The sequence below is a fragment of the Haemaphysalis longicornis genome, unplaced genomic scaffold, assembly GCF_048455015.1.
Source record: "Haemaphysalis longicornis isolate Haplotype H1 unplaced genomic scaffold, Haemaphysalis longicornis Haplotype H1 scaffold_2, whole genome shotgun sequence".
NCBI classification, from domain to species: Eukaryota; Metazoa; Arthropoda; class Arachnida; order Ixodida; family Ixodidae; genus Haemaphysalis; species Haemaphysalis longicornis.
In genome coordinates this window covers 147817378-147842343 of record NW_027526295.1, presented here as the reverse complement: position 1 = coordinate 147842343, position 24966 = coordinate 147817378, and the positions used below count along the sequence as shown (strand labels likewise).

Here is a 24966-nt window from a genome sequence, read left to right as displayed (position 1 = left end):
CAGATCCTAACCTATGGCCCCTGTTTCATTTGCCAAATACATCCAAAGTGTTCAACCACGATTGACCAGAGTGCCTGTTTTTTCTCTTGAGGAGCAATCGCAAGTACACAGGAGGAAACAAACGCATGCACAAAATACTATTTCCTGCGACTATGATAAAGAAGTACACTTTATGTAAAAAGGCTGATCTCAGCATCTTTGTTTTCTTGCACACCTTTCCCAAGAAACCAGCCCGATATTCAGCAAGCCCGTCACATGGGAAAGAAATTCTCACCTTTCAATGCAAGCACTGGCCAAAAAGAACAGCTACTGCAGTACATGCAATTTTGATGTAACAAAAGGCAAATGCAGCTGACTAAATTTTTGGGGTTCGATGGAGACAGCACAAATTTCCAAGTGACAAGGCAGTCAAAAAAATTGGACTTAAAACAGTTTCACCGACAATTACCACTCTCCCAAATGCGAAATTTGAGTGCAGGTATTTAGGTGGTCTGATTTTGAGATATACTGAGGCAAAATATTTAAGAGATAGTCCTCTCGAAGCTTACCAAGCAGCAAATGTAATACATATAGCAGCCAGCAATGTGCAATTCCATGCTCGCAACTTGGACTCAAGTTCCCTCCAACAATAGGTCCTCACCGGCATCGAGGGTTCTACAGCTTTATCTCATTGTATCGATGTGAGAGGGGGTGCTTACATTATCGACTCCACCGACTTTGGCTTTATGAAAATGGCGATGGGTTCGAGTCCGGCCACCTGAAGCCTCTTGATGGCGTTCCCGCTCACGTCCAGGATGCAGTGTTTACCCTGGGGACAAAGGGGCAAAGAGTGAACTCACGAGAACGCACAAGGCAACATGTCAGTGCTATCCTGTTTTAGGACTACTGCCCAGCCAGCTAGTTCACTGATAAACACTGAAAACTTTATAAAATAAGTGCATTTCTTTGGCGAGAGACAAAATTTCGCCACAAAAAAAAAAGTGCAGGTTAATAACATGGGCAGCCTTGCTATGTTGGTGCACATGAAACTTCTTTCACTACGCATTGTGGGGAACATTGTTACGGTAGAATGCAGTGCAGACAGGTCACCGAAAAGGAAATTGACGAGGCGGGCACTGGCAGCAAGCCCGACCAGCGGCGAGAGAATCAGAGTGTCTTCTTTGCGACAGAGTGTCGTCTTCTTTGCACTGTGCTGCCATCATGAACATACACCAACTCACCACATTTTCAACGCTATGCATGGGAAGACCAGGCATGCGAGTGGTTCTGCTCATAAAGTGACCATTTATACTAACATCCGACTAACTAAAAGCAAGCGTGGCACGATTATTGAAGTACCCCTTAGTGCACATGAAGCCCACATGTTATGGACTTCCTGCAATTGTTGCTTCTTTTTACATCCACTGAAACAAAAATCCATTTTATGCAAAGCTGCTGCAAGCTGCCAACCCATAAAAGAAACTCTTAAATCAACCGACCAGTATACAAAAGTGCATGTGGTATAAATTTAGGAAAATAACCGCACAAAGGCATCCCGTTCGAGTTTCCATTGCCAAACGAGGTGGCCTCTGTTGAGGTAAGGGACCAATGCAAGAGCGGGCACTTCTGGTGTCAGGAATTTCAGAGAAAAGGTGGTTCTCCTTCTGTGGGACAAGACATTCATCCCACATTCTTATCCCCCCCACCCCCTCCAACCAAGATTTTAATCAACCAGTCAGTGCTTTAAATTGGCCCCCAGGAAAAGTATTTTGTGATGGGCCCATTCTTGTCAGCAGTGCTCAAACTTCTGTGCAGCTTCATATTCTACAGGGGCGTACAGTCCACACTACACCGGCTAATGCAAGAAGTTCGCTCAATCTTACGTTTTGAGACCAGACAAGAATAGCTTGATATGTTTGGATAATATGCTCTCTTGTATCATTGTCTTCATTTTTCCCTCACGTGTTCCTACCTTCCTGTTTATTTTACTGCTTACACAAGCTCTACAAGTCATGATTTACAACCTGGCATAATGTAGTGTGGAAAAATGCAGGAACACTAGTTTTTACTCATTAATAGGCCACAGCTGCTGCTTTGGGTAGGGGGGAGGCAACCTACCATCAAAGGCCTACTTGGACTTATACTTTAGGCTCCCTCCAAGGACAATAGTGTCACATAGCCAAGAATGACACAGGTATCTTCAGGGAGCAAAGCTTCAACACTAAGTAAAAAACTGCGCAAATTCAGACGGCCACAAAAAGGAGATGCCTGTGAACTGTCTGCGTGTGTCCCATGTACCCTCCTTTTTGTGACCATCTCAATTTGTCCAGTCTTTTACTTTGTGTTAAAGATGCACCAACTCGCCCACCAACAAGTCCTTGTGAACAAAACTTTATTGGAGCGAACTTGTGCACCGCTAAGAACTCAAAAGATTACACAGCGGCGACGAAGCAGTCAACGTGATGTACACAGGCCAGTGTTGGCGAATCGAATGCCACGGCGTCTGCTCTGCCAGCATTTATTTATCTTTCACTGTGATTGTTCCTCAAACCGTAAAATTACATCGAGAACACTGGAGATAAAAGAAAATTACTGGAGTCCAGTGGTGACAGGGTGAAACACTCTCCCTATCATACAGGATAACCCAAAGAAGATGAAACATGCGCTTTGCTGAGCACACAGATAACACAGCTGTGTGCGGCCAGGTGGTAAAAGAAACACATAAACAAACCCAATGCATGGTTCGTGGCAACACGCACACAGGGAGGTGGAAAGGAGAGGTTGTAACAAAAAGAATATAATTCCAGCTGAAAAAAAACCAAAGCACGTCAGAACGGGGTACAGCTACTGCCAGTTACAAATAGAAATTGGCTACGCAAGGCCAGGCCCTGAGGTCAGCGCCAAAGATGACGATGATGCCAGGGAATAACAATGTCCTCCGCCCTGTTCCGCTGGGGGCCTCACCTTGTCGGCCACTTCCCGGACGGAGGCGACGCTGGTGCCGTAGAGGTTGTCGTTGTACTGCCCGGCCTCAATGAACAGGTGGTTCTGGATGTCCCGCTCCATCTGCTCCCGCGAGGACACAAAGTGGTAGTCCCGCCCGTCCACCTCGTAGTCGCGCCGGGGCCGGGTCGTGTCTGCACGGGGGGGAGGGCAGGAAGGAAGGCTTCGCAACTTCGGCCCCTGCACTTCTTGCGCAGGCGGGGCTGTTTGCAATCAAGAACAAGACACAATTGCACTGCACTGCAGCTGGGACGTTCGAAGACATCCAAAAGCTAAAATGTCACCCATTTATTCCTCATCTGCACAGGCAGCGTTCCTTACGAATCACGAAGGCTTTCCTTGCATCCCCTACAAGCACCTTGCATCAAAGTGTTACTTTGGAAAACTGATGCCACCTGGACAGCTGTTGCATAAGTTTATATTGTTCATGTTACTGGCTGATAGCCTTACCATGCAGTTCTTTTCTAAAGAAACCCTGGCCGCATTTGAAATGTGCTTTTAAACCGCTATCTGATTCCCTGCGAGAGGAAAGCACAAACTGGACATCGTGAATGAACTGACATCATCCAAATGCCGCCTTTTACTTTTTACTTGAAAAAACAGCAGCAAACACATTTTATAACACACTGTTCTGAGAAGCAAAACAGGAGTAACATGAAAAATTGTTGTCCAATCATCTTGTGCACTGAGTGCATGCACCCTGTTTTGAAGACAAGACGACGTTCCCGCAACAAGTTGGAAAAACTCGACGCAGCCTTTCGTGGGCCAACATTTAACATGCCTACTTGCCATGCCGAAAGCAGGTACAAATGATCTACGCCATTTGCTGACTGGTTAATGTCATAATTCCAAGAACTTAAAACTACACCCCAGCCGCAGGTAGCATACACAGTCACCAGTTGCTCCATCATCAGGGATTGAAGCACTCAAAATCACGTGAGGGGATGAGTTGCAACATTTCTTTTACTTCCCTATTTCGTGCAGATAAAGGACATAGGAACTTCAATACCACTGTTTGTATGCACCAAGAGCAATAATTTTTTTCCACACTACATGCATTGTGCGTCGTTCAGAAGAGGATACCCGTTGTTACTTAAGGTAAACGATACAAGTACTGGCACGGAACTCAGCTGTTATTCTCTATCATGTGTCATATAGTATTTTTTATCCATTCAACCTTTGAACGTGCACATGACAAAATGTCGCAGATGTTAGGCTCCTTCATTTTGTGGTAACTGTGCTAGAATTACGCACTGTGTCCTTAACAGTGGACCCAAATCACCCATTCTTCTTTGTGCAAGACATACAAGGATGGATGGGAAACGGATCTGTTACCTGTACTTAGAATTTTGACTTTGCACAAGATTTTAACCAGTGGAATCGACAACCAGGCTATACGAAATCCTTTCAGTCTGATGCAGCATCAGCCCAGTATCAAGTGGTTTTACATAGCCAAAATGAAAAGTACTAAAAAACATGTGCAGATGAGGCGACAATACTAAAGGCAGCCAAATGAAGCTGCAATGGGTAAGTGGTAGGGCACATCAGACCCCAATACGATTGTAGCGCAACAACAAACTAGTCCCAAGCAGTCGCTCGTCTGAGGCAAACTAGCCACCAACACACTCGAATAAATTTGCAATGACGTGAAACAGTGCACAGTCATGCAATCGGCACGAGATTGCCGCGTCAAAAATGAGACGCAAACATTACATTTATTAAACATCAAAGCATAATGGCAAGACGCTGCTAATATTGCCAAAATTCACATTTGTGCTCGAAACACAAATCTAAGTAGTATAGCCTAGGCCGCACGCTCATAGTCAAGATAAAAAAATTAAGAAAAAAAAAAAGGTGAATTCTAAGGATAAAATGTTTATGAGCATTGATGGGCCAGTTAAAGCCTTCTGGCACTTATGGCTCAATGCCAACGTACACCACCAAAAATAAAGCGCAGCCCACAAGCACACCCACTCTCAGCAGTGCTGTTCAGCGACAAAGAAAGCGCAGTACGTACGTGGGACGCAGGAGCCAAATTTTTCCGGATACTCCGATATGAGGTCGTCGTTGATCCGGTCTTTCAAGGGTCCAAGGATTATGATGGGACGGGTGTAGGAAACTACAGAAATGGACAACACGTGAGACTCCCACAACGTCTGCCGCTGGCCATCAATGCAGCCAGTGAGTAACAACCGCACGAAATGACATGGCGCTTCACTATTTTTGGTCTACAGCCTAGCAAGGAAAACATAATGTGAATTCATAAGCAAGCACCTTGGCTTGCTTTGCAGAGCTCAGCAATATGTGCATGCTAAGAGGAGAAAAAGCAAACTTCAGCATGAAAAGGCAGTTGTGAAGCAAGCCGACTACGGTGTTCAGCGAAACTTGCCTTATGTGCAGCTGGCATTGCAAACCAAAAGATTCTGAAATTGCACCTTTTGTTCTTCTAGCAGCTATTTAAACAAATTTACAGATTGGACACCCGTAAAGTAGAAAGCCTGCTTTCCAGAGTGGTTTCTACACCCAGAAGCCAGCAGCAAGTACTGGTTTAATCAAACAGGAGACCTGGGAGAATGGGGCAAAGTTGCTAGTCATTATAACAATAAAACTGCGCAAAAGGACGGGACGGAAGAAGAGGACAACAAACCAGGCGCAGACTCACAACTAAATTTATTCAGAAACAGCCTACGCACCTATATACCCTTCCGTGCACATGCGCACAGTCGCATGCGTTTAATCACAAGTTTAATCACAATTTAATAATGCTAGTCATTCTTGTTTCGTACAATGAAATTCACACTGAAACTCCCATCAACACTCAGCAAAACACAGTTTGAAATCTTGAGACACTTACTTTCTTGTTGTACAACCGCCTCGTAGGAAAGAACAGGCTCATCGATTCCTCCTGTGGACGGGAGTAACAAAAAGAAAACAGGGTATAAGTCCAGTGTGTCAATTAAACTGTGGCAGGGTTCCAATGTGTGCAGAAAAAACACATTCATGGAGAGCTTTTTGCGCTTTGGAGATGAAGCTTGTGAAAATATGCACGAGAAAGTTGAGGCTTAGTGCTTACGGAGGCCTTTCCTTTGGCTGTAATAACAACACCCCAAAACAAAAGGAATCGCCTCTTAGCTTCTGAGGCTACATAACACTATTCTGGTTCCGCAAACACAAAAGTCATTATTCATTTTCAGTTTCACATTTACAGGGGACAAAACCAACACGCAGCTTGTGTACGTCCCTACTGTTTAGTTCCTTTTCAAACAATGATGAAATAATCATGTTATGGAACAGCAGATCTATAGCTGAAAATTGGAGAATGTAAACTAAAATATGGCATCAAAGCAATCAATTCACAAGGCCTTTACAGGTGAAGCAGGTAAGTACATAAACGTAATTAGACAGACAGCCAACTATCATCAGGTAAAATGGACAGGCTGTAATCATTTTGCAGGAAATGCAAAAACGCAGCTCTAGAGTTAGTTACAACCAACACAAAAGGGGAGTTCGCTGGTTCCACCTCTTATTTTGTTTGTGGCCTTTTCTAAGGCACTGCATTTTACAGTGTTACAAGGTGCCCAAACCTGCTGCAGTCATGCAGTATTAAGGACTCGTTTGTTTAGGAATTATTTACAGAGCCTACACTGTCATTTTTTGGTTTCCTACTATACTACTCCTCCCAATGTGGGCGGTAATAAAGTCCAGGACACTGACCAATGCCCTAAGACTTTTTTTAAAGTGGATTTTACGAACATTAATGTGAAGGAAAACTTCGTAGGGATAGCTAAAATGGTTTGGTGACCCAACATTGCAAACGTGCGGCTACAGCCAACTGACGTAAATAAGCGCACACGACCAAGGCCTGGGCATGTCCAGCCAACAGCTAGAGTTTGAGTTCATCGTGTATAGTATGTATAGTATAGTATAGTATAGTATAGTATAGTATAGTATAGTATAGTATAGGGGCAGGAGATGGTGCACGATACTCACGTGTACTGCTAGCTTCGCTATCACTTGCGTAGGATGTATTTGCCGTGTCTGCGATTAGAAAGGCGTCAGCGTAAGCACCGGCATGCACTGCAACTCACATCGCCAAACAGCTTCCCTCACACACACTCGCATACATTTAGAAGTTAGTTCTGCACTGGCAGAAAAATTGGCCACTGTTTTTCGCCCTTGCTCGAGCTAAGAGCACTGCACAAGGCTGCAGCCCCAAATTCTGAGACACAAGAAATAGGAGGCATAGTTTTTACTACTCTGCAAAAAGCGAAACTCGCATCTCCTCTCGAACAATTACCTAGACTGAGGACAATGAAGGTTGTTTAACACACAGAGAAGCTGATACCCTGCCTTGACAAAAATGAAAGAGTAAATTCAAAAAAGAAAAATGTAGCGCTTTTGCGGATTACAGCATGTATACTTAATTGATCCTGACATTATTAACAGTTTAATGTGAAATAACCTTGCCGCCCCGCAGCTGAAAGCCCCAAAAGAATGAAAAATTGCACTTCTGTGAAGTGGATTACTTTCAGCAATACAGTGTAGACCGCTTATAACGTATGCCGCGGGCGCCGCGAAAATCCGCACTATAAGCGGTACCGCACTATAACCAAAACACGCGCGAATTCAACCACATCGTGTCCTAGCTCTCAAGTCAACGTATATTTATCATCACTGAAACGCACAGCACTTAAAAACGAAGGCACGATCTATATTCCGTATTATTTTTAACATCAGCCGCTGCTGCAGGGCAAAAGCGCAGTCTCACAAATGGCGAGCGCGGCTTTAACTTCCGTTGTGTTTGTGTTTTGAAAAACCATGGCTGCGTTTTTAGCGTCTATGAACAGACGCCGCAAGACGTGATAAAAACGCCAGCGGGATTTTTTTTTTTTTACCCCACCTTGTGTTCACGATGCCGAAGGCGGCTGCTTATCAGCGCGACGTACTGGTGGTGGAAATCTTCGGCTTCACGCGGCTCGAATGTTCGGAAAGGGAAAGAGCGGTGGCTTATCTGCAACAACGTTATAAAGCGTGAACCGCGTGGTAGATTTGGTATCGCGAAAACGTGCAGTGCACGCCAGCGCGGATACAACTGGCGTGGTGTGGGCGGCGCGGTAAGAGGCGGCAACACGGCGTCGGCACTGGCCGTGAAGCGGTGCAGAATGTTCCAGCGACCGCTTTTAACCGCTCGCTGAAATGCCGCACGGTGCGCAAGCCAAGATGCTCATGCAAGAAAAGAGCTAATAATGTGGGCGAAAAGTGGAATATAAACTGCCATCCACGCTGCTTGTGAAAGCGCCCATCAAAAAATACCGCGGTAGTAAGCCTAAACATCTCTGGCGCGGCTAGCCGGCTCGGAGCGCTTCGAATCTCCCGCCATTAGGTACGCGTCTCCCCATTGGTGCAAGTCGTCAGGCTCCTCCCACTACCACGCAAAGAAGCCACCGCGAGCGCGGAATCGTCGACACGAGCCCGAAAAAAACCAAAAAACTCACGTGCAACGCCGATGTGCACGATTCGTGCGCGAAAACGGGCCATGCCGTTCACGATTAATAAAATAAACTTGCCACGCGCGGATGGGGAGACTGTCGCTATCTCCCGAGGTGCATCAAGCGAGGACAGTTGTGGTTATCAGGTACGCAGGAACTAAAGGGTGCCTTTTTTTTTTTCTTTGGGTGGGCAAGGGGTGCACGCTGCGTCAGATGGCCGATTTCATCCTTTCTTTTTTCTTTTGCTACCCTAAAACGATGCCTCAGCTGCGCCGGTTGATCAGCAGACCCGCCGAAAAACCGCACTATAAACGGTATTGTGCTTCGGCCAACCGCATCTTAAGCGGTATGCTTATCCATTGAGTTCTATGGGAGGCAAACCGGTGGTCGCAAAAATCCGCGTTATATCCGGTCCCGCACTATAAGCGGTTACGTTATAAATGGTCTACACTGTAGTAGTTCACCCTGCATGCAATGGCAAAAAACTGGAATTCATGCAACACAGCCTGCAGCAACAGTGCCCTTAAAAACCAAATAAACAAGTGCTGGGCTCCTGATGAACTATCATTTGAGCCACATGTTTTGCCCAGCTTAATTTCCAGTAAAATTGGGGAGTCAGTTGCTTTTAGTAAGGGAGGCAAGTAGGGGGTTAGAAAACCTGAAGTAGGCAAAATCTAGATTTGTCAAGGGCCTTATTTTCTCTGAGAACGAACACCGCAAGCCTCTGGCGGCGGACGGATGAACCACTCCTACTGTGGATACCGCTCTAGGCACCAGGGAGCACCAGAAGGGTCATTGCTTTTGTGCTCACCTTTGGTAGGAGATCCATCCCCTGGAGAAGGTAAAAGAAAACAGCAAAGATAGAGTTACGAATGAGCAATAGAGAAAGAAAGGTGCATCCTGTGAGCGTATCGAGTGAAATAAGAAGCAACATTGGGAAACCCCCTCAAGAACAACCATTAACAACACGGTGCGAGGTGCAAATACTGTTGGTAATGCTTTTGATGGAGGGGAAATGAAAACAGCGTTCATTCTAGTGTCAGAAAATATTAAAAATTTGATAAGGCATCAGGGAACCTATTCTTGAATAACTGACAAGAATACATGAAAGAGACCTTCAGTCTGCCTACGCAAACGCATTGCTATCGTTCTTTTCATCAGCTTATGCACAAGTAAAATTTCTTGCATTGAAATCTTTTTTTTTTTTTCTTTTGTGCAAGGAGTAACTTGCATTGAGGGAGGCTTTACTTGAACCTAGGCTGGCCCTGAATCCAAGGCCAACAACTGAAATTTGGAAGGCCAGAATATATAAGTATATGAGAAACCAAAATCACACAATGTGCGCCAGCCGAAACAGGCGAGGGTGACACGCCTCAAAACTAAAATGGCATGTATTAACAACGAACTTGCTAGGGTTCCCCTCTCTTGAAGGTACAACTTGCCCGAGTTATGGCACAGAGGTATGTTGTTATGCTGCCTGCTTTTTTTCATCAGACAAGATAATCACCAGTATTACTACGTAGAACAAGGACAAACATAAGACTCACTTTCAACATCGCTGCCATCTTCTGTGCTGTTGTCTTTGCTCTTCATGAATGGAAACTTCCTTGAAAATGAGAAATTCTTCTTTTTCCTCTCTAGCGTGCCCTGCAAAACGTCAAAAGAAAGGATATTCTCATCACAAAAAAATGCATACAGAAGCTGCGCTGCACTTGTTGCAGATGAACTTGTGCGAGCACGTTTGTGGCAGGACAATTAATCCCCCTCTGAAATTCTTCCATGTGCATACAGTTCCAGGCGCGATTGTGACAAGTGAGTACCGCACGATGATCTCACCTTGCCGTCACTATAGCTGCTCTTCCCTTGAAACTTGACAGACTTAAGCCTCGCACGTTCTCTCCTCTCCACTCTGCAAAGCAATTCAAACAAAAAGGGAGTGAAACCATGACGAAAAGAAACCAAGACACAAGCAGAAATTGCGATAAGTGCCCATCTGACTGAGTCTAAACATGAATTAACGCGTCAATCTGAATATTGGGTGCCAATTTCTGTAGCTCTACAAGTACCACTGCAACGCGAAAAAAATGGCGCAGCTTGCACTAGTGGTGCAAGGCTCGAGAAACAGCAGAGCTGGCGGCCCCTCACCCTTCGTCGGGTACCCCGCTGTTCCACCTCCCATGGATTTCCGAACTTTCTGCTGAAAGTTCTCCATCACTGGCAGGCCCGGACCGCTTTGTTTGCCACCTTTCACATCTCTCCCAAAGTGGACCGCGTTAACACGAGCCAGAAACCGCGGCAACTGGCTTTGCAAAATCGGAGTCTATATGGCAAACGTGTGCTCCCCACTTCAGGTTTGAACGCGCATGAACTGGCGAGAGCAGAACACAAGACATCCCTCTGCCACGACACCTGGGCAGAGTGTTCTGAAAGGTCACGCTGGCTGACGCCGGGCGCTCCTCACTAGGCGCACACTCACATGAGCTCAGAATTTTTCATTGGCTTTTCTTTTGAGAGCTCCTCACGAGGCTCACACGCGTATAGTATTTTTTCTTGGGATTTTTTTTTTCTGGTAAGGCTCAACAGCGGAACTAAAAGCTTAAACAGGTCTGCTGTTAAAACAATACCTTTTGTTGTTGTAGCGAACAAGTGCGAGTGTTTTGCTCTCACGTTTGCTCACCGCATACCAGCACACGCTGTGCCAGTAGGCCAAGTTCTACACGACTTATGACTTAAACGTAACTTCCTTAAACGTTGCCAACGATCATCGTCTTCACCGCACTTTCCAGTCCGGGAGGAGCCAGTCCCGGCCGAGTGAGTAGGTACCTGCGCTTGCTGGGAATGATGCCGATGAAGTCCTCGTGGCCGTCGGGGAGGATCTTGCGCGCCTGCCACCACTCGTCGTCGCTGGCGTTGATGACGTGCAGGATGTCGCCAAAGCGGAACGGGAGGCCTCGGCTGGGGAGCCCGCTGTCTCGAGAGGGCTCGTACTCAAACAGGGCTCTGCACAGCCCAAGGGGGAGAAGGGAAAAACCTCGATGTGGTCCCACACGATGCTCCCGCTGGCATAAACTCCATGAGGGACACCACGCTTCTCAACAAGCTTAAGCGAGCCCAGTTTAAGGGGACATGACAACAAAACGCAACTTTGTCCCATTCGAAAGAACTAGCCTTTGATGCGAAAGAAAGACCTTCAAATTTTGTGCTACAGTGATGCAACACGGGCAGCACTACAAACAGTTATCAGTGGGTAAACTGCATGTTAGCATTTAAGTGCCATGATTGAATGGAACTAGAGGGCCCACACTATGATTGCCGAGTAATACCTTTCTTGGCGACGGCTTAGGTTAACAGCCGTATGTCACACAAACAGGATTCTGCAGCGCCACAAAAGAAATCCCCAGAAAGTGGCAGGTGTCGCCAATGCTTCGTGTGTATTTTTCACTATCTCGACTAGTTGTTTGGCAATAAACGTGGTATAACTGCTATCGAGACAAAGCAGTCTTTCTAATGAACCAAACTTGTATTTTGTCTTGATGACCTCTTTAAAGCCCTCCCCTATTTGTTGTGGTTGCTACTAATCGTATGAACGCAAGTAAATAAGTAATTTATAAACTAAAATGTGCTTAGTGGCAATTGTTGGATAGCGCGTAAGCATTCGCTCCAAAGGCTCATCTTTGCAGACGTGCATGCCTCTGTGTGTGTTTGCCTTCGAGGCCCCAGGGCCATTTGTTCGATAAAGGCATCTCATTATTAAAGAGGCGATGAAGGCAAAATGAAAGTTTCGCTCATTTGAAAGACTATTTTGTTAGAGTAACACTGACACCACCTTTTAACGCAAACTTCACTCAAATAAGCTGTATGATGAAGAAAACACAGAATGGCCACGTGACACCCTAGCTACTTTTACACAATACACTTATGACATAAGCTTGCAGAACAAGCTATTTGTGCTTAAATTTAGTGCACACTCTTTTTTATAGCAGTAACAATGGTGATTGGCATAAAGGACATTGACTTGCGTTACCCTGTTCGTCGAGCGTACCCAATGTTTCACAAAACGATTACTATCAACCGCAACAATGAGCCAGGTAAAAAGCTGGTAAAAATCTGCAGAAATTCAGAGAATTGTGTATTTATGTGTTGCATTTAGAGTGTGGGTTCTTTACAGCCAAACATGGCTATGAGTAGTGAAGGATGTTGAATATTTTGTTAATTTTAGGTTATCTTCTGTTTCTCTTTGCCAATGATGTAAGTTAATACCATTTAACGACGAAGTGCCTTTACTTCACTCATTGTGTTTTTTTTCTCTTTTTCCAAAGATGCAAGGTGTACGAATACGAATACGAATTAAAAATAGCACAAATTACAGGAAATACGAATAAAAAATAGCATAAATGGACCAACTCTGCAAGTTGGTCCATTTATGCTATTTTTTATTCGTATTTTCGCCGTTCTTTTTCACTTATTTTGTTTATTGCTCAGTTTTGGAACTTTTTACACGAGACTGGACTCCACGCCTACCTTTAGACTTGTACAGGGTCATCAATTTCCAGACTACCTGTGCTTCTGTACCCGGTATTTTTATTCTACCTAATGTCTTATCTTTTCTTTATATGCCGCATGGCAAAAATGCGAATTAAAAAAAAGTACAAGATGAATATGTATGACTGAAGATCATTTTCGTGAAAATTTTATTTTTATATTTGTCTTATTTTTTGCTTAGTAATGCGATTGGCAATTTTGGCAATTTTGTTACGGGGTGTAATATAGCTTGGATTGTGGTCTAAAGATTAAAATTTATTTTTAATTTATATTTCTACATTTGCTATCCTTATGTTTTCACATTTCTGTGAGCACCGACTTCGCCCGGAAACCCGGAAAGAAAATCTGCGTACGCCGCTGGTGCATACTCAACGAAAATGTTCGCTGATATGCGCCCGTAAACTCTGAAAGAAATCCCGTGAAGGCCGTCGGCGCATCATCATAACGTAGATGTCCGCTGATATGCGCCATCACTGCATGCTTGAAAACTGTCGCGATAAAAAGTGGCGAGACTTAGCCCCATTCGATAAAAACGACCAGCTTTTGATAAAGACGGCGTTCACCCGAACAGTGCGTGCCATTTTAAGCGCTCGGGAAACCAATAGCGCGCAACTCGACGGCGCACGAAGTCCCGGTGACTTACGGCGTACGGGAAAGCGTGTTCTTTTCCCTTGGCGGGAATATCGTTACCGTGCAAAAAAAAAAAAGTTTTGTAGCCTGTTATTTGTTTAGTAATTTACATGGAATTCTCACATAATATCCACAATTAGCGTTAATCCGCCAGCTGTAGCGAATTTCTCGCACGCGCGAGCGACGATCGCTTTGGGAAGCAGACGACGCGCTCGCCGCGCTGGAATGAATCTGGCAACAACTGTGACAACACCGCAATGCTGCCTGCGCGCCGCCGCTTATGGCGGCACTTTTCTAGCTCCAGCGACTTTCTTTTGCGCCAACCGCAAGAATGGACGACAGTTCACGACAAAAACGTGGTAAGCGCTTTCGGGCGGCTCCCACGCTACAAAAGGTGCAGTGGAGCACTCAACGCGAGCGCCCAGAACGCGTTCCCGCAGCGACCGCGACACTCCAGGGAACTCCCGCAGCGAGGAATGCATGCATTTGCAAGAGTGACGGGAGGCCGACACACGTATGCGGGGAACGACGCTTCCTAGCGCGTTTTTACTCTCCGGTAGCCGGACCGCAGTGGTCAGGAACCCGCACGAAAGAAAACAAAAAGCGCAAAAAAAGAGACAAGGACAGAGAGAGGGCTGCTTTGAGGTGTAGATCGCGTCGTTCATCGCACACGCCTTTCGCCATTTACACGCTCGAAAAAACAGCATCGGGATCTTACAGCCTCAAAGGCCTGTTTCGCATTACGACCACAAAGAACACATTCGGCTGTCCTAGAATATTCTACCTGCCATCTTCTGCTCCATACACAACGCGCCGAGGTAAACGCCAACCAACCAGCCCACCACGCAGCGCGCACTGCGAAGACGATCGTCAGCGCCAAAACAGCAGTCACCCACCTGACGTAAAGCGATCGCTTCTGAGAAGTCCTTAGGCTGCCCGTTGTGTTCAGCATCTGTTCCCTCAGGTCGTGGATTTTGGCTTCAAATCTGTTGTACTCTGCAAGAAGAAACGACGACACTCAGGGTACACTGGTAGTGCACAAGCAGCCACTTAAAAAAAGAAACACGAAATTCTGGCAAAAATCGACCGAATTCAACCTGTGAAAGGACACGAGAATGCCACGAAAACAAAACGGCACAAAACAAAACCCACCGGACATTCTGCCGAGGAAAAGGGCGGCTGAAAACAAAGTAAAGTGATGTGTCAGCCTTAGTACGCGACTGAGCCAAATGCCACGCAACGTACTTTTCTGATAAAACTTTTTTGTAAAAAAAAAAATAAATAAAAAAAGAAAATAAAACGTAGCAGTTTCTGTTTTAATTCTTAACTGATCACGCACTTCCAGCTTTTCGCTTTATCTGAAGGGATACGTTTATTTTTTCGGTGTCACTGCATTATACACGTGCCTCGATGTAGGTAAAATGCCCAGGTCATTTGACTCTGAGTACGCTTGATTGGAACGGGCGGATTATTCGAACAGTCATACCATTACCACCAGGGTCGCGCGGAATTTAAAAGAACCATGATGCGAATAAATACCTATGCTCAATGAATTTTCGTTACACGAGACAGTATTCGGTGCTAAAAAAAATCACATTCTGCGCAGATATAAACAAACCGTACCGCATAGCGCTGGTAGTCGAATTCAGCTGACCCCTTGATCATCCACAAAAAGAAAGTAGAAAAAGATAGGAAAACAGGCATGTAATGAGCCTCGCTACGACGTGGAGAATAATTTCATACTCTACTGCCACATACTACGGCGAAGACCGGTGAAGTAAAAGTGAACACACACACACACACGTACGCACGCACGCACGCACGCTCCCCATGGCCGAAATCGAACCTGCAGCGTACCTCGCGTTATGCAGTCGGCGTGTATCCGATTGCTCCATTTCGACATGACCGAAGCAGTTTGGAAAACTTAGACGACAACCATATTATCCGTCACGGGAAAGCACCACGTTCAACCATCGTCGTCGTTTGACGGAAGGGTACATGATTTTTCGTCTGTTTATTACAGACAATCGCGGATGTTACGCGAGTACAAGGCGGATATTACGCGCATAAGCATCCTACTAAACCGGTAGCAAACGTCATACAAGCAGTTATCGGGGGATGTCGAAAAGGTAAATTGAAGTGCGCCGTAATGGGGACGAAAGGTTAGGGGGGGGGGGGGGGGGGGAATAAAGCGAACCACAAACATGGCGTTCTTCAGTAAAATGTGCTGTTGGACCACCAGTTGGTGCATTATGAATTACGAAAATTGCGCTAAATGCACATACAGCGGAAGGAAGATAAACAATGCACACTCTCAACTATTTATTTGCAGGGAAAGAACTTGCCTTAAATAGCCTTCTACATGACATAAAAGCAGATAGTAAAATCGACGACAATACCACAATACTCAGAGCCCGCCTACCGCTTGCCGTCTAAAAAACTAAATTCACTGCTAGAAAGTGACATGTGACATTGGGCACAGTGGACGTTGCATAAATGATCGCCTCAGGAAACACGATTTATCAATCAAGAACGGCACCGGATCACACTTGCCAATTCATTGCCGTGAATGCGGTTGTACGCCGCGCCTCAAAGAAACTATTATCACTGACAGAAACTGTGACACTGTGGCGCGTGAGCTTTCAGAAGCGTACTTCATTAGAAAAAATCGCGAGGCGTGCATCAGTGAACCGTCATTATCACTTTTTAGCAATGAATTTTGATTTTTTTTTTTAGACAGCAAGCGGTAAGCGGGCTCTGAGTATTGCGGTGTTGTCATCGATTTTACTATCTGCTTTTATGTCATGTAGAAGCCTATTTAAGGCAACTTCTTTCCCTGCAAATAAATAGTTGAGAGTGCGCATTGTTTATCTTCCTTCCGCTGTATGTGCATTTAGCGCAATTTTCGTAATTCGTAATGGCGTTCTTATATGTACTACCACTCTTTCGCATGTTGTTTCCATAAACGCCGTATTTTTCAGGCTTAATTCCGTTCGTTCGAGCGATACGCATGGGCGTCGGCAGGGGGGGCGCAAAAGAGGCACGAGCCTCCCCCTCGCCACTCGTGATGAAACCGGTTTTCCGTGGGTTTTCCCTCTGAGACAGAGGAGAGTTTTAGCCTACTTATAAAGCTGGTCGTGGTTTTAGCTGACCGTTTTCGATGGACCGCTCCGGTATCGGCGGCCCGCTCGGCGCAACCGTAGCCAATGTCGTTCGCAGCCAAGCGCGCCACGCATGCGCAGTAGCGCTCCCGCTTGCTGTTGGAGCGGAGCGTACCGTGAAAAACTGACAGCTAAAACTCCCTAGAATCCTGCCGACGCTCACGGCCGTACATACTACATGGTTACGGAAAGGAGAGATACTTCGGTGTATTTAGTGGCGGCAGCGCGACTATTGGAAAACAATTCAAATCCCCATCGTGGGTGCTTAACGCGCCGAAGCTGCACCTGCAGGGCTATGAAGCGCGCCGTAGTGGAAAGCTCCGGATTAATTTCAACCTCCTGCAGGGGATCTTTGCCGAAATCTCGACACACAGGCATTTTCGCTTTTCGCCTTCATCTGAAACGCAGCCACCGCGGACGGGAATCGGACCCGCGTTTTCGGGTTCCAGCAGCAGCGCGATGCCTTAGCCACTGCGGCGGGGGATTCGAAAACAATATACGACAACAGTGAGCTACGAAACCGATTAGTAGCGTTGATAACACCAGGTCGGCATGTATGCGGCATATATGCGGAAGTTTTTACATGCAGAGCATTTCAGTAACTCACGATGTCACCCGCGTTGACGCCGTAGTCCGCACCGCACCCCTCCCTACTATATAAAAAAAAAAATACTATCCGGCGCCCGGTTTCGATCCCTCGACCCTGCGGGCGGAACGCAATGTACATGGTGCTCTACCCACTGTGCCACAAAGCCGACACAGAATGGGACGCTACGAACGCGCCTTATATCCTTGACTCATTCAAATTACTGCTGACGAGCGCTCTCTCGTCAGCAGTTGCCACAAGTGCAACAACATTAACGTAACGCAAACTACTTAAAGGAGCCAGGAAGAGAAAATGCAAGTTGGTTTTATTCGAAAGATTTCGTGTTTTATAGTGCCCCCAGCGCTGCTTTATTCACTGAGAAATTAAACAATTTAGGTTAAAATTTTTATTTTCCCGCTCAATCGTGCGTTTTCGTGGTCCCAAATGACATCACAGGAACCGACCGCTCTGCAGCCTAGAGTACCTTCATTCACGCGTCCGCCGTACAGGGTAGAGACACGTATACGCTGGCGCCGCCATTTTCGGTTGCTCGCTCACCGCCGAAGCAAGTCATTGTGTCAAAACCGCGCTAAAATTATCGCCGCAACGCGGTTTACTGAACAAGTTTGAATCATATTGTCTGTTTCGCGTTGCTAGGTCTCGTGGGAAACGAAAAGAATAACGCGTAGAGCCCGTTGGCCCACTTGCGGCGGCCCGGGACCGTTCAAAGGTTGTCTCCACCCTGTACAGCGGTGTTGGTTTGTTCCCGTGTTTCTTTACGTTCCGTAACCTAGATGGCGCCACCATACCGTGGCAAGCGTTTGGTTTGTTTTGGCCGCATTTAAACCTGGCTTGTTTTTGTTCTGGGAGAAAATATTCGCTCCCTGAAACAGTGCTCGCTCGGACAAATGGGGTCACGTAAGACACCGTTGCTTGCGTCAATCGGCCAGTGTCGTCTGAGACAACCCCAAGCCCCTTAGTGCTGTGCAGCTAAACCAAGCATGCTGTGCGCAGTACGAACAGCAGAACGCATCAGTACTTCTATGTTTACATGTGCTTTCGTAACTTCCACTGTCCCATCATTCTTATTGCTTTGTAAATAATGTGCCCTAAATTTAAGCGCAAATCGCTCGTTCGTCTAGTTTGTAAGCTCTACCTAATTTGCGTCTGCTTCTGCCAGCCTCCCGCCAATCGCAGAGCTTAGCTCATGTGACATCATAGGTTCTGTTGCGGGAAATGAGCTGGTGGGTCGCATGACCATTCCCGTTTTTCCTAATTATGTAGCTTATTTGAGCGAAGTTTACGTTAAAAGTGGTGTCGGTATGAGTCTAACGAGACAATCTTTTGAATGAACCAAACTTGTGTTTTCTCTTCATGGCTCCTTTAACGTCGTGCGCCCCCGAAATGCTCTGCATTAATCGTGCCCCTCGCGAGGGGGATGTTTCACTGCGTCTACTCTCGGTCGCGGGACCCGTGGCGCCATCTGGTAGAGGCGCGGCACAACTCGTAGCACTTTCTTTGAAAAAGCGCCTCGAAAGCGCGGCAAATATGAAATAGGGATGACGCGCTTTCGAGGCAATCCGCCGACGCGGCTGCTTTGTGTACAGACTCGGCGGCGAGCGTCCCCGGGATTCTGGTGCTACCGAACCCCATTTTTTTTATTAAAGGGACACTGAAGTGAATTTGTCAAGCTCCCGTTTTTGCTTGCACTGTGTAGACTGGCTCAAATTAACACACTATTCATCGTTTATCGGTTGACAAATCGGTAATTATTTTACAAAGCGCGAAAGAAGAAAAACTACTATGCGCGGTTTGCGGCGGCCACACCAACTAAAGGCTGTGACGTCAGGAGGGGGGGGGGGGCACCGTGATTGGACGATGCCCAAGGTTAGCAATCAAAAGTTTCGGTTTCGGTTCTGTAAAACAACATGCTTGACATCTGATGGCGTTGTTGGATGGGCATTCTCGATTTCTCAATTATCGCCGTACCGCGCTTCTGCCATGTTGTCGGCTGTCAAATGTCGAAGATAAACCTCCCAGGCGGCTTGGAATCGTAGAAATCACTAGACGAGGCCTACGCAGTGGATGAACGCCCTCCGCGTCACTGCAGACTCTCAAATGCCATGCGCTTTTCCCGCATTATCGGAGCTTGCCTCACTCATGTCTGTTCGTAAAAAGCTAGTTCGCACCAGGCCAAGGGTGTGCTGATTCAGGCCTGGGGCCCACTGCCGCAAGCAGTCGGTGCTTGTGGCAACAGCACGCCACCGAGAACTCGCTAGCGCGTCATTGTCAGTATGCGCGCGTTCTGCGATCTCGCTCGTGGAGCAGTGAACGTTACGGCCCAAAAATGGTGAACTCAGTTCAGAAAACATCGGCCGCATACGAAACAATCACCTACAAAAAAAAAAAATACATGTACCCTCGGGGATTCGAACTTGCGACTTTCAAAACAAATTCCAGCGCCTCAGACCGCTAGGCTACGAGCCGGCGCTGGCCGGGTTTGGATATATAAGGTTTATAATGTATGACCAGTTTACACTTTTATTTATTTAAGCATTTTAAGTACTTTATGTGACTATTTGTTGTATATCACTCCTGCAGTAAGTGTCCCCCAAACTTCCACAATATCTCACGTCTAGCAATTGCATTTCTTTGACGGAAAAGCGTTCGCAGATGTGCGGTCGTGCTGCTGACCGCTGTGCTTGTTTACCCAGCGCAAAAAGTGCTTCCTGCTCCCTAGTTTTGCGCTGTACGGTAAAAATTTCAGGTGATTTTATTTTCTTGGTACCTATATTGACTTCGCTGACTCTTCTCCCGCCTTCAATTGGCCTTAGATTTTCCTACTAGCGTAAAGTCAGCGAAGCGTCGCATGTGCACTTGTGCAGCGCTTGTGTGGAGCGACCCGGACTCTGAGTTTGACACAGTGTACAAACTAACAAAGTAAGGAAAGGCCATTCTTTCATTCACAAAGGTGTTGTGGCTTAGTTTCAATTGAGCGAGCGAATAGCGACGACCCGTCGGCGGCCGGCGGACGAAACGCTGGGCCGACTGACTCGATCGGTAGGTCGGCTGGTCGGCGAACCGTGCAGTAGCGCAGCCATTTTCCAGCTCATCTCCTGCTGACGTCACACGAAAACGCCACAGAAAATGGGCGAGCTTAAAGAGAGGAGGAAAGCATTTTCGAATTGATTTTTTCTACTAAATAAATTCGCGTAAACGCGGCCAGAGTGGTCGAAACAATGCCTACGGACTCCGAACTACAATTTGCGCTAGTAATCCCGCAATGTTTACAAATCACTTCAGTGTCCCTTTAAGGGGTGTCTGCACAGTTAAAGCACTCACTAGGCATATGCCATCCCTCCCGACATCCACAGCATCCAAAAAAATGGGAAACGAAATGTCGAACACGCGGGGCTCGTCAATTACATGGCATTTTACATGGCATCGTTTCATGCGCCATTCAAAAGCGACAAAACCGTGGCTGCTGGCTCCGAGCAAACGAGATTCACGAGCCAACGTTTCGGAACCCAAACAATAGCCCGATGAAAATATACGAGAGCGCCGCCATTTTCTTGTTTTCTTTTCCCTCGCTATGACAATGTCAAGAAGACGGCGCAAACAAGCACCGCAGGATGGAAGCAGAACACAATACAAAAAAAATCAAAGTTCCTTCCTTGGGAGAAAGATCATGGTTAAAAGGCGAAGCTCTCTCCCAAGCAACGCTTCCCGTGGTGGGAATCGAACCCGGGTCCCTCGCGTTACGAAGCCGACGTCTATCCGATTGCCCCAGGGGTGCATGGACGCGCACAGTTAGGCGCAAAAATCATGCACCCCTACGCGTCCGTTGACGACGATGGTTGAACGCGAAGCTTTCTCCATGCGAAATCAAATGGCGAAAGGTCAAATCAAAGCCTCTGCGATCAAAAGTCCCCACACTCATTGTGAGTCAAAGTCAAAGCTCAACAGTTAAATTCCAAACCGTCTGCGAGTCGAACTCCAAACTGGGACAAACAAAGAATCTCGCACGAGAAAGCTTCGCGTGCCTCATTAAACGGAGGGGTGCATGATTTTTTGGTTATATCCAGAGGGCGGCGACTAGTACGCAGCATGAATTCATAAACTGTGTCCGTGCGTGCGTGCATGCAAGAGAGAGAGAGAGAGAGAGAGAGAGAGAGAGAGAGAGAGAGAGAGAGAGAGAGCACCTTGTCGGTGGGCTCTGCGTTCCGGAGCGGCGGCCGTTCACTCCGAAGCGTGGTGATAACAGCTTCCGCGATAAGAAACGAAGCAGAAAGTAAACGCGTCCGAGTACTACGGTGTCCACGCAAGTACAAGCCCGTAAAGCCGTAATGACAGCGCACCAAACTTCACGTTTAGCTACATCAAGCCGCATTAACCAGTGCCGAAAAACTCGGCTATTCGGGCGAAGAAACCCGAACAGGGAAGCGCACTAGCGACCTCGGAACGACCCACATGCCACCCCGATCGAAGCTTCCAATATATATATATATATATATATATATATATATACACACAGAGAGAGAGAGAGAGAGAGAGAGAGAGAGAGAGAGAGAGAGAGAGAGAGAGAGAGAGAGAGAGAGAGATATGGGTTGGCAGTCAAGAAAACCTCGGAAAGCAATTGGGAGAATGTAGTAGGTCATTGAAACAGATACAGAATTTGGAAAGAGAGAAAGTGCACTTTCTTTCTCTCTTTCCAAATTCTTTATCTGTTTCAATGACCTACTACGTTCTCCCAATTGCTTTCCGAGGTTTTCTTGACTGCCAACCCTAACTTCTGTCTTATTTCAACGAGCCCCTCATTTCCTATTCTGATTCGCTGGCTTTTCGCCTCCATCAGAAAAGCGGCCGCCGCGGCCGGGAATCGAACTCGCGACTTTGTACTTTGTGCTCAGCAGCGCAACGTCTTAGCCACTGAGCCACCGCGGTGGGTGGCTCATATATATATATATATATATATATATATATATATATATATATATATATATATATATATATATATATATATATATATATATATATATATATATATATATATATATATATATATATATATATATATATATTATATACACATGCCAGAAGATGAAAGACTCCGCGTATAGATTAACGCTGCCGGAGCGCACGACAAGGTACAGAGAAGAGAATCACGTGAGCAGCAACTGGAGCCCCCCCCCCCCCCCCCCCCCAAACCCCTTCCTTTCCCGAAACACCGTGGCTGCGCAAATAGTTCCCGCGGACTGGTTCGCATTAATTGTGAGGGACGTGGAAGATCGGGAGTCACTCTGTGCGCCGCTAAGCAAACATCGCTGCGGAGGCCTATTCGACTGCCGACGAAATTGCATGGGGCGCAGAGTCAACACTGTCTTACATGGTGCGGTCAGTAGCAAAAACAATCACCCATTCAGCCGGCCGCCTAGCGCGACCGGCACGACGACGACGCGCACCTAATTGCTCTCGCTACCAGCTACGGTTTATCTACCGAGACGAGCAAATACGATCGGCCGCACACGCAAAGGAAGCGACGGAAACTGTCGCAAGAGGGACCCCCGAAGCTGACAGGCGAAGGCGGCGTTCCCTCAGCCCGTCGCGAGAAACTCGCTGTGCATTCGTTTACAGGCACCCAGCTCGCCAAGTAGGGTTGCAGCCTTTCGCCTTCGCCTTTCATCAAAGTGGTTTGTCTTAAGCCTCCACCGTTATCCCCCATCTACTGCTTTTTAAAAGCGGCAGATTGGGAAAAAAATTAGACAAGAAATAATAAAAAACTGCCTTCCTCGCTCGAAAAACCCGAAAGGAGACATTAAAAAATGACTCGGACAGAGCGATGGGAACAGAGCTCCAGCCAGCCTTTACTAGTTAGTGGCAGACACATCAACTCAGCTTATTTCATCGCGCACGGCCGATATCTTGAACGCGTCAGAAAAGCGTAATCAGAGCCAACGGAATTTTGACGAGTCATATATCAAGAAGTGTTCGAGCGTTCAAGCGACCCAGGGGAAGCGACTGACGGCCCCCGCATTACATCGCTCTTCGACGTATTCTTTGCACCGCAGAGAGCAGGCGCGTTTCCCCATAAACGTACAACGTTTGAAGTTGAACGTGTGCGCAGTTCGTTAAACATCAAAAAGGAATAAGGTGACGACGGCTTAGTGACATTTGGAAGACCTTGAGCCGGTGCAAGCATTGCTGTTTTGTCGTGACGTAATGCACGCCATTTTCCCCTCACCGCACTTGTTCGGCCTTCCGTAATGGGCAGGCGCAAGACCTTCCGGCTGCTAGAAATTATATGCAAGCTGCCGAGCGCTCGAAATGGCACCGAAGGTCAAGCTTGTTTCTCAAGCGCTGAAGCAACGCGTAGCGTCTTTGCCCGACAAAGCGGTTCAAGAAAAGGATGAAACAGAAACTCCTCTCGGAGCCGATACACACGCGCACACACACACACACACAAAAGAAAAAGAAAAGAAAAGCAGGCTTTAACACGACATTTTCGGGTGCACTCGAGGTGACCGGGTACGCCCTCACCACATACCGAGACATCACACAACACTACCGCCTCACCCGCAAAGCACTACCCCCGCCCAACACGCCGAACTCACGATAGAGGAAGCACGGATGTGGCGCACCCTACAAAATCACTCGTCCCACATCACGGCGAGGGCTGGTGCGGTCACCGGTACGCCGGTCACCACGCCCCCCAAAGGGGCCTTTAAAGGCTCAATAAAATGTTTGTCCTCCTCTTCCCACATCACACGCAACTACAGCACTCCCACCCACACCTCTTCCTCTCCGCAGGGTGTCCGAGATGCCGAAACCTCGACACCCGCGGACACTGGGAGCAGGCCTCGGGTAGCTCTTGCCTCGTGGATCAATGGACCCTGACGCAACGGGCGCTACAGGTCACTTCGGCCGTATAGGCTGAGCCCCTCCCCAAACCTGAACCCGGTGTCTCACCAATAAAAAAGCGTTTCTCTCTCTGAGCAAGTGCGCCTGCATAAGCGCACATCAAAAAGAAATATTCGCAGTCATTGCGCATTTAGTACTTTCCATATAGAAGCTTCGTTCAAATAATCAAACAGCCTCGTGCACTCAGAAACGAAAATAGAGTTCGTCCTACGTTCAAGGAGAGGGATAGCAAGCCGTAATGACAAGATTCGACAACCGAGGCTGTATGCATCGGGCTCCCGATGAACTACAAGGCAGCAGCGGGCAAATCTGTTCTCTATAATCGCTATAAGCTGATGGTGCCATGGCGAACAAGCTGCAGAGAGATGTGATAGATAAGTCACTCTACAAGTACGCCAGCAAGTGTAGTCTTTAAAAGTGCGCATGGCACATCATCACGCGCAACGAAGGTTATAAGTGACCCGAGGGAATTGAAGGAGCAGGCGCTAAATGACTAAAATATTCTTCTACTGTAAAATATTCTACACTAGATGGAAATAATAGAATATTCTGCACCCTAAGAAAACCGAGTAGAAAAGGGGAGGAAATTGTGGATTTTCTCCCCCAGCCCAGCGAGTTTCTCCCTTTAGCTCTTTACATGATGTAACGCCCTATATAC

The 24966-nt window shown here is 46.9% G+C and overlaps 1 protein-coding gene across 3 annotated transcripts in view; it reads right to left on the bottom strand.

Annotated features, from left to right (window-relative positions):
• LOC144169291 (uncharacterized) overlaps positions 1-24966 on the bottom strand; it is a 183371-nt gene that overhangs the window by 10280 nt on the left and 148125 nt on the right. For 2 of the 3 annotated variants that reach the window (XM_077698368.1, XM_077698370.1), the window contains exons 10-19: positions 14540-14639; positions 11295-11471; positions 10308-10380; positions 10019-10118; positions 9283-9303; positions 6973-7020; positions 5837-5887; positions 5000-5101; positions 2944-3185; positions 699-808 (exon numbers count right to left, since the gene is read on the bottom strand). In XM_077698368.1, the coding sequence (XP_077554494.1) occupies positions 699-808; positions 2944-3185; positions 5000-5101; positions 5837-5887; positions 6973-7020; positions 9283-9303; positions 10019-10118; positions 10308-10380; positions 11295-11471; positions 14540-14639 (1024 nt within the window). The remainder of the gene's footprint in view (positions 1-698; positions 809-2943; positions 3186-4999; positions 5102-5836; positions 5888-6972; positions 7021-9282; positions 9304-10018; positions 10119-10307; positions 10381-11294; positions 11472-14539; positions 14640-24966) is intronic. The other variant, XM_077698371.1, reaches the window with a different exon arrangement.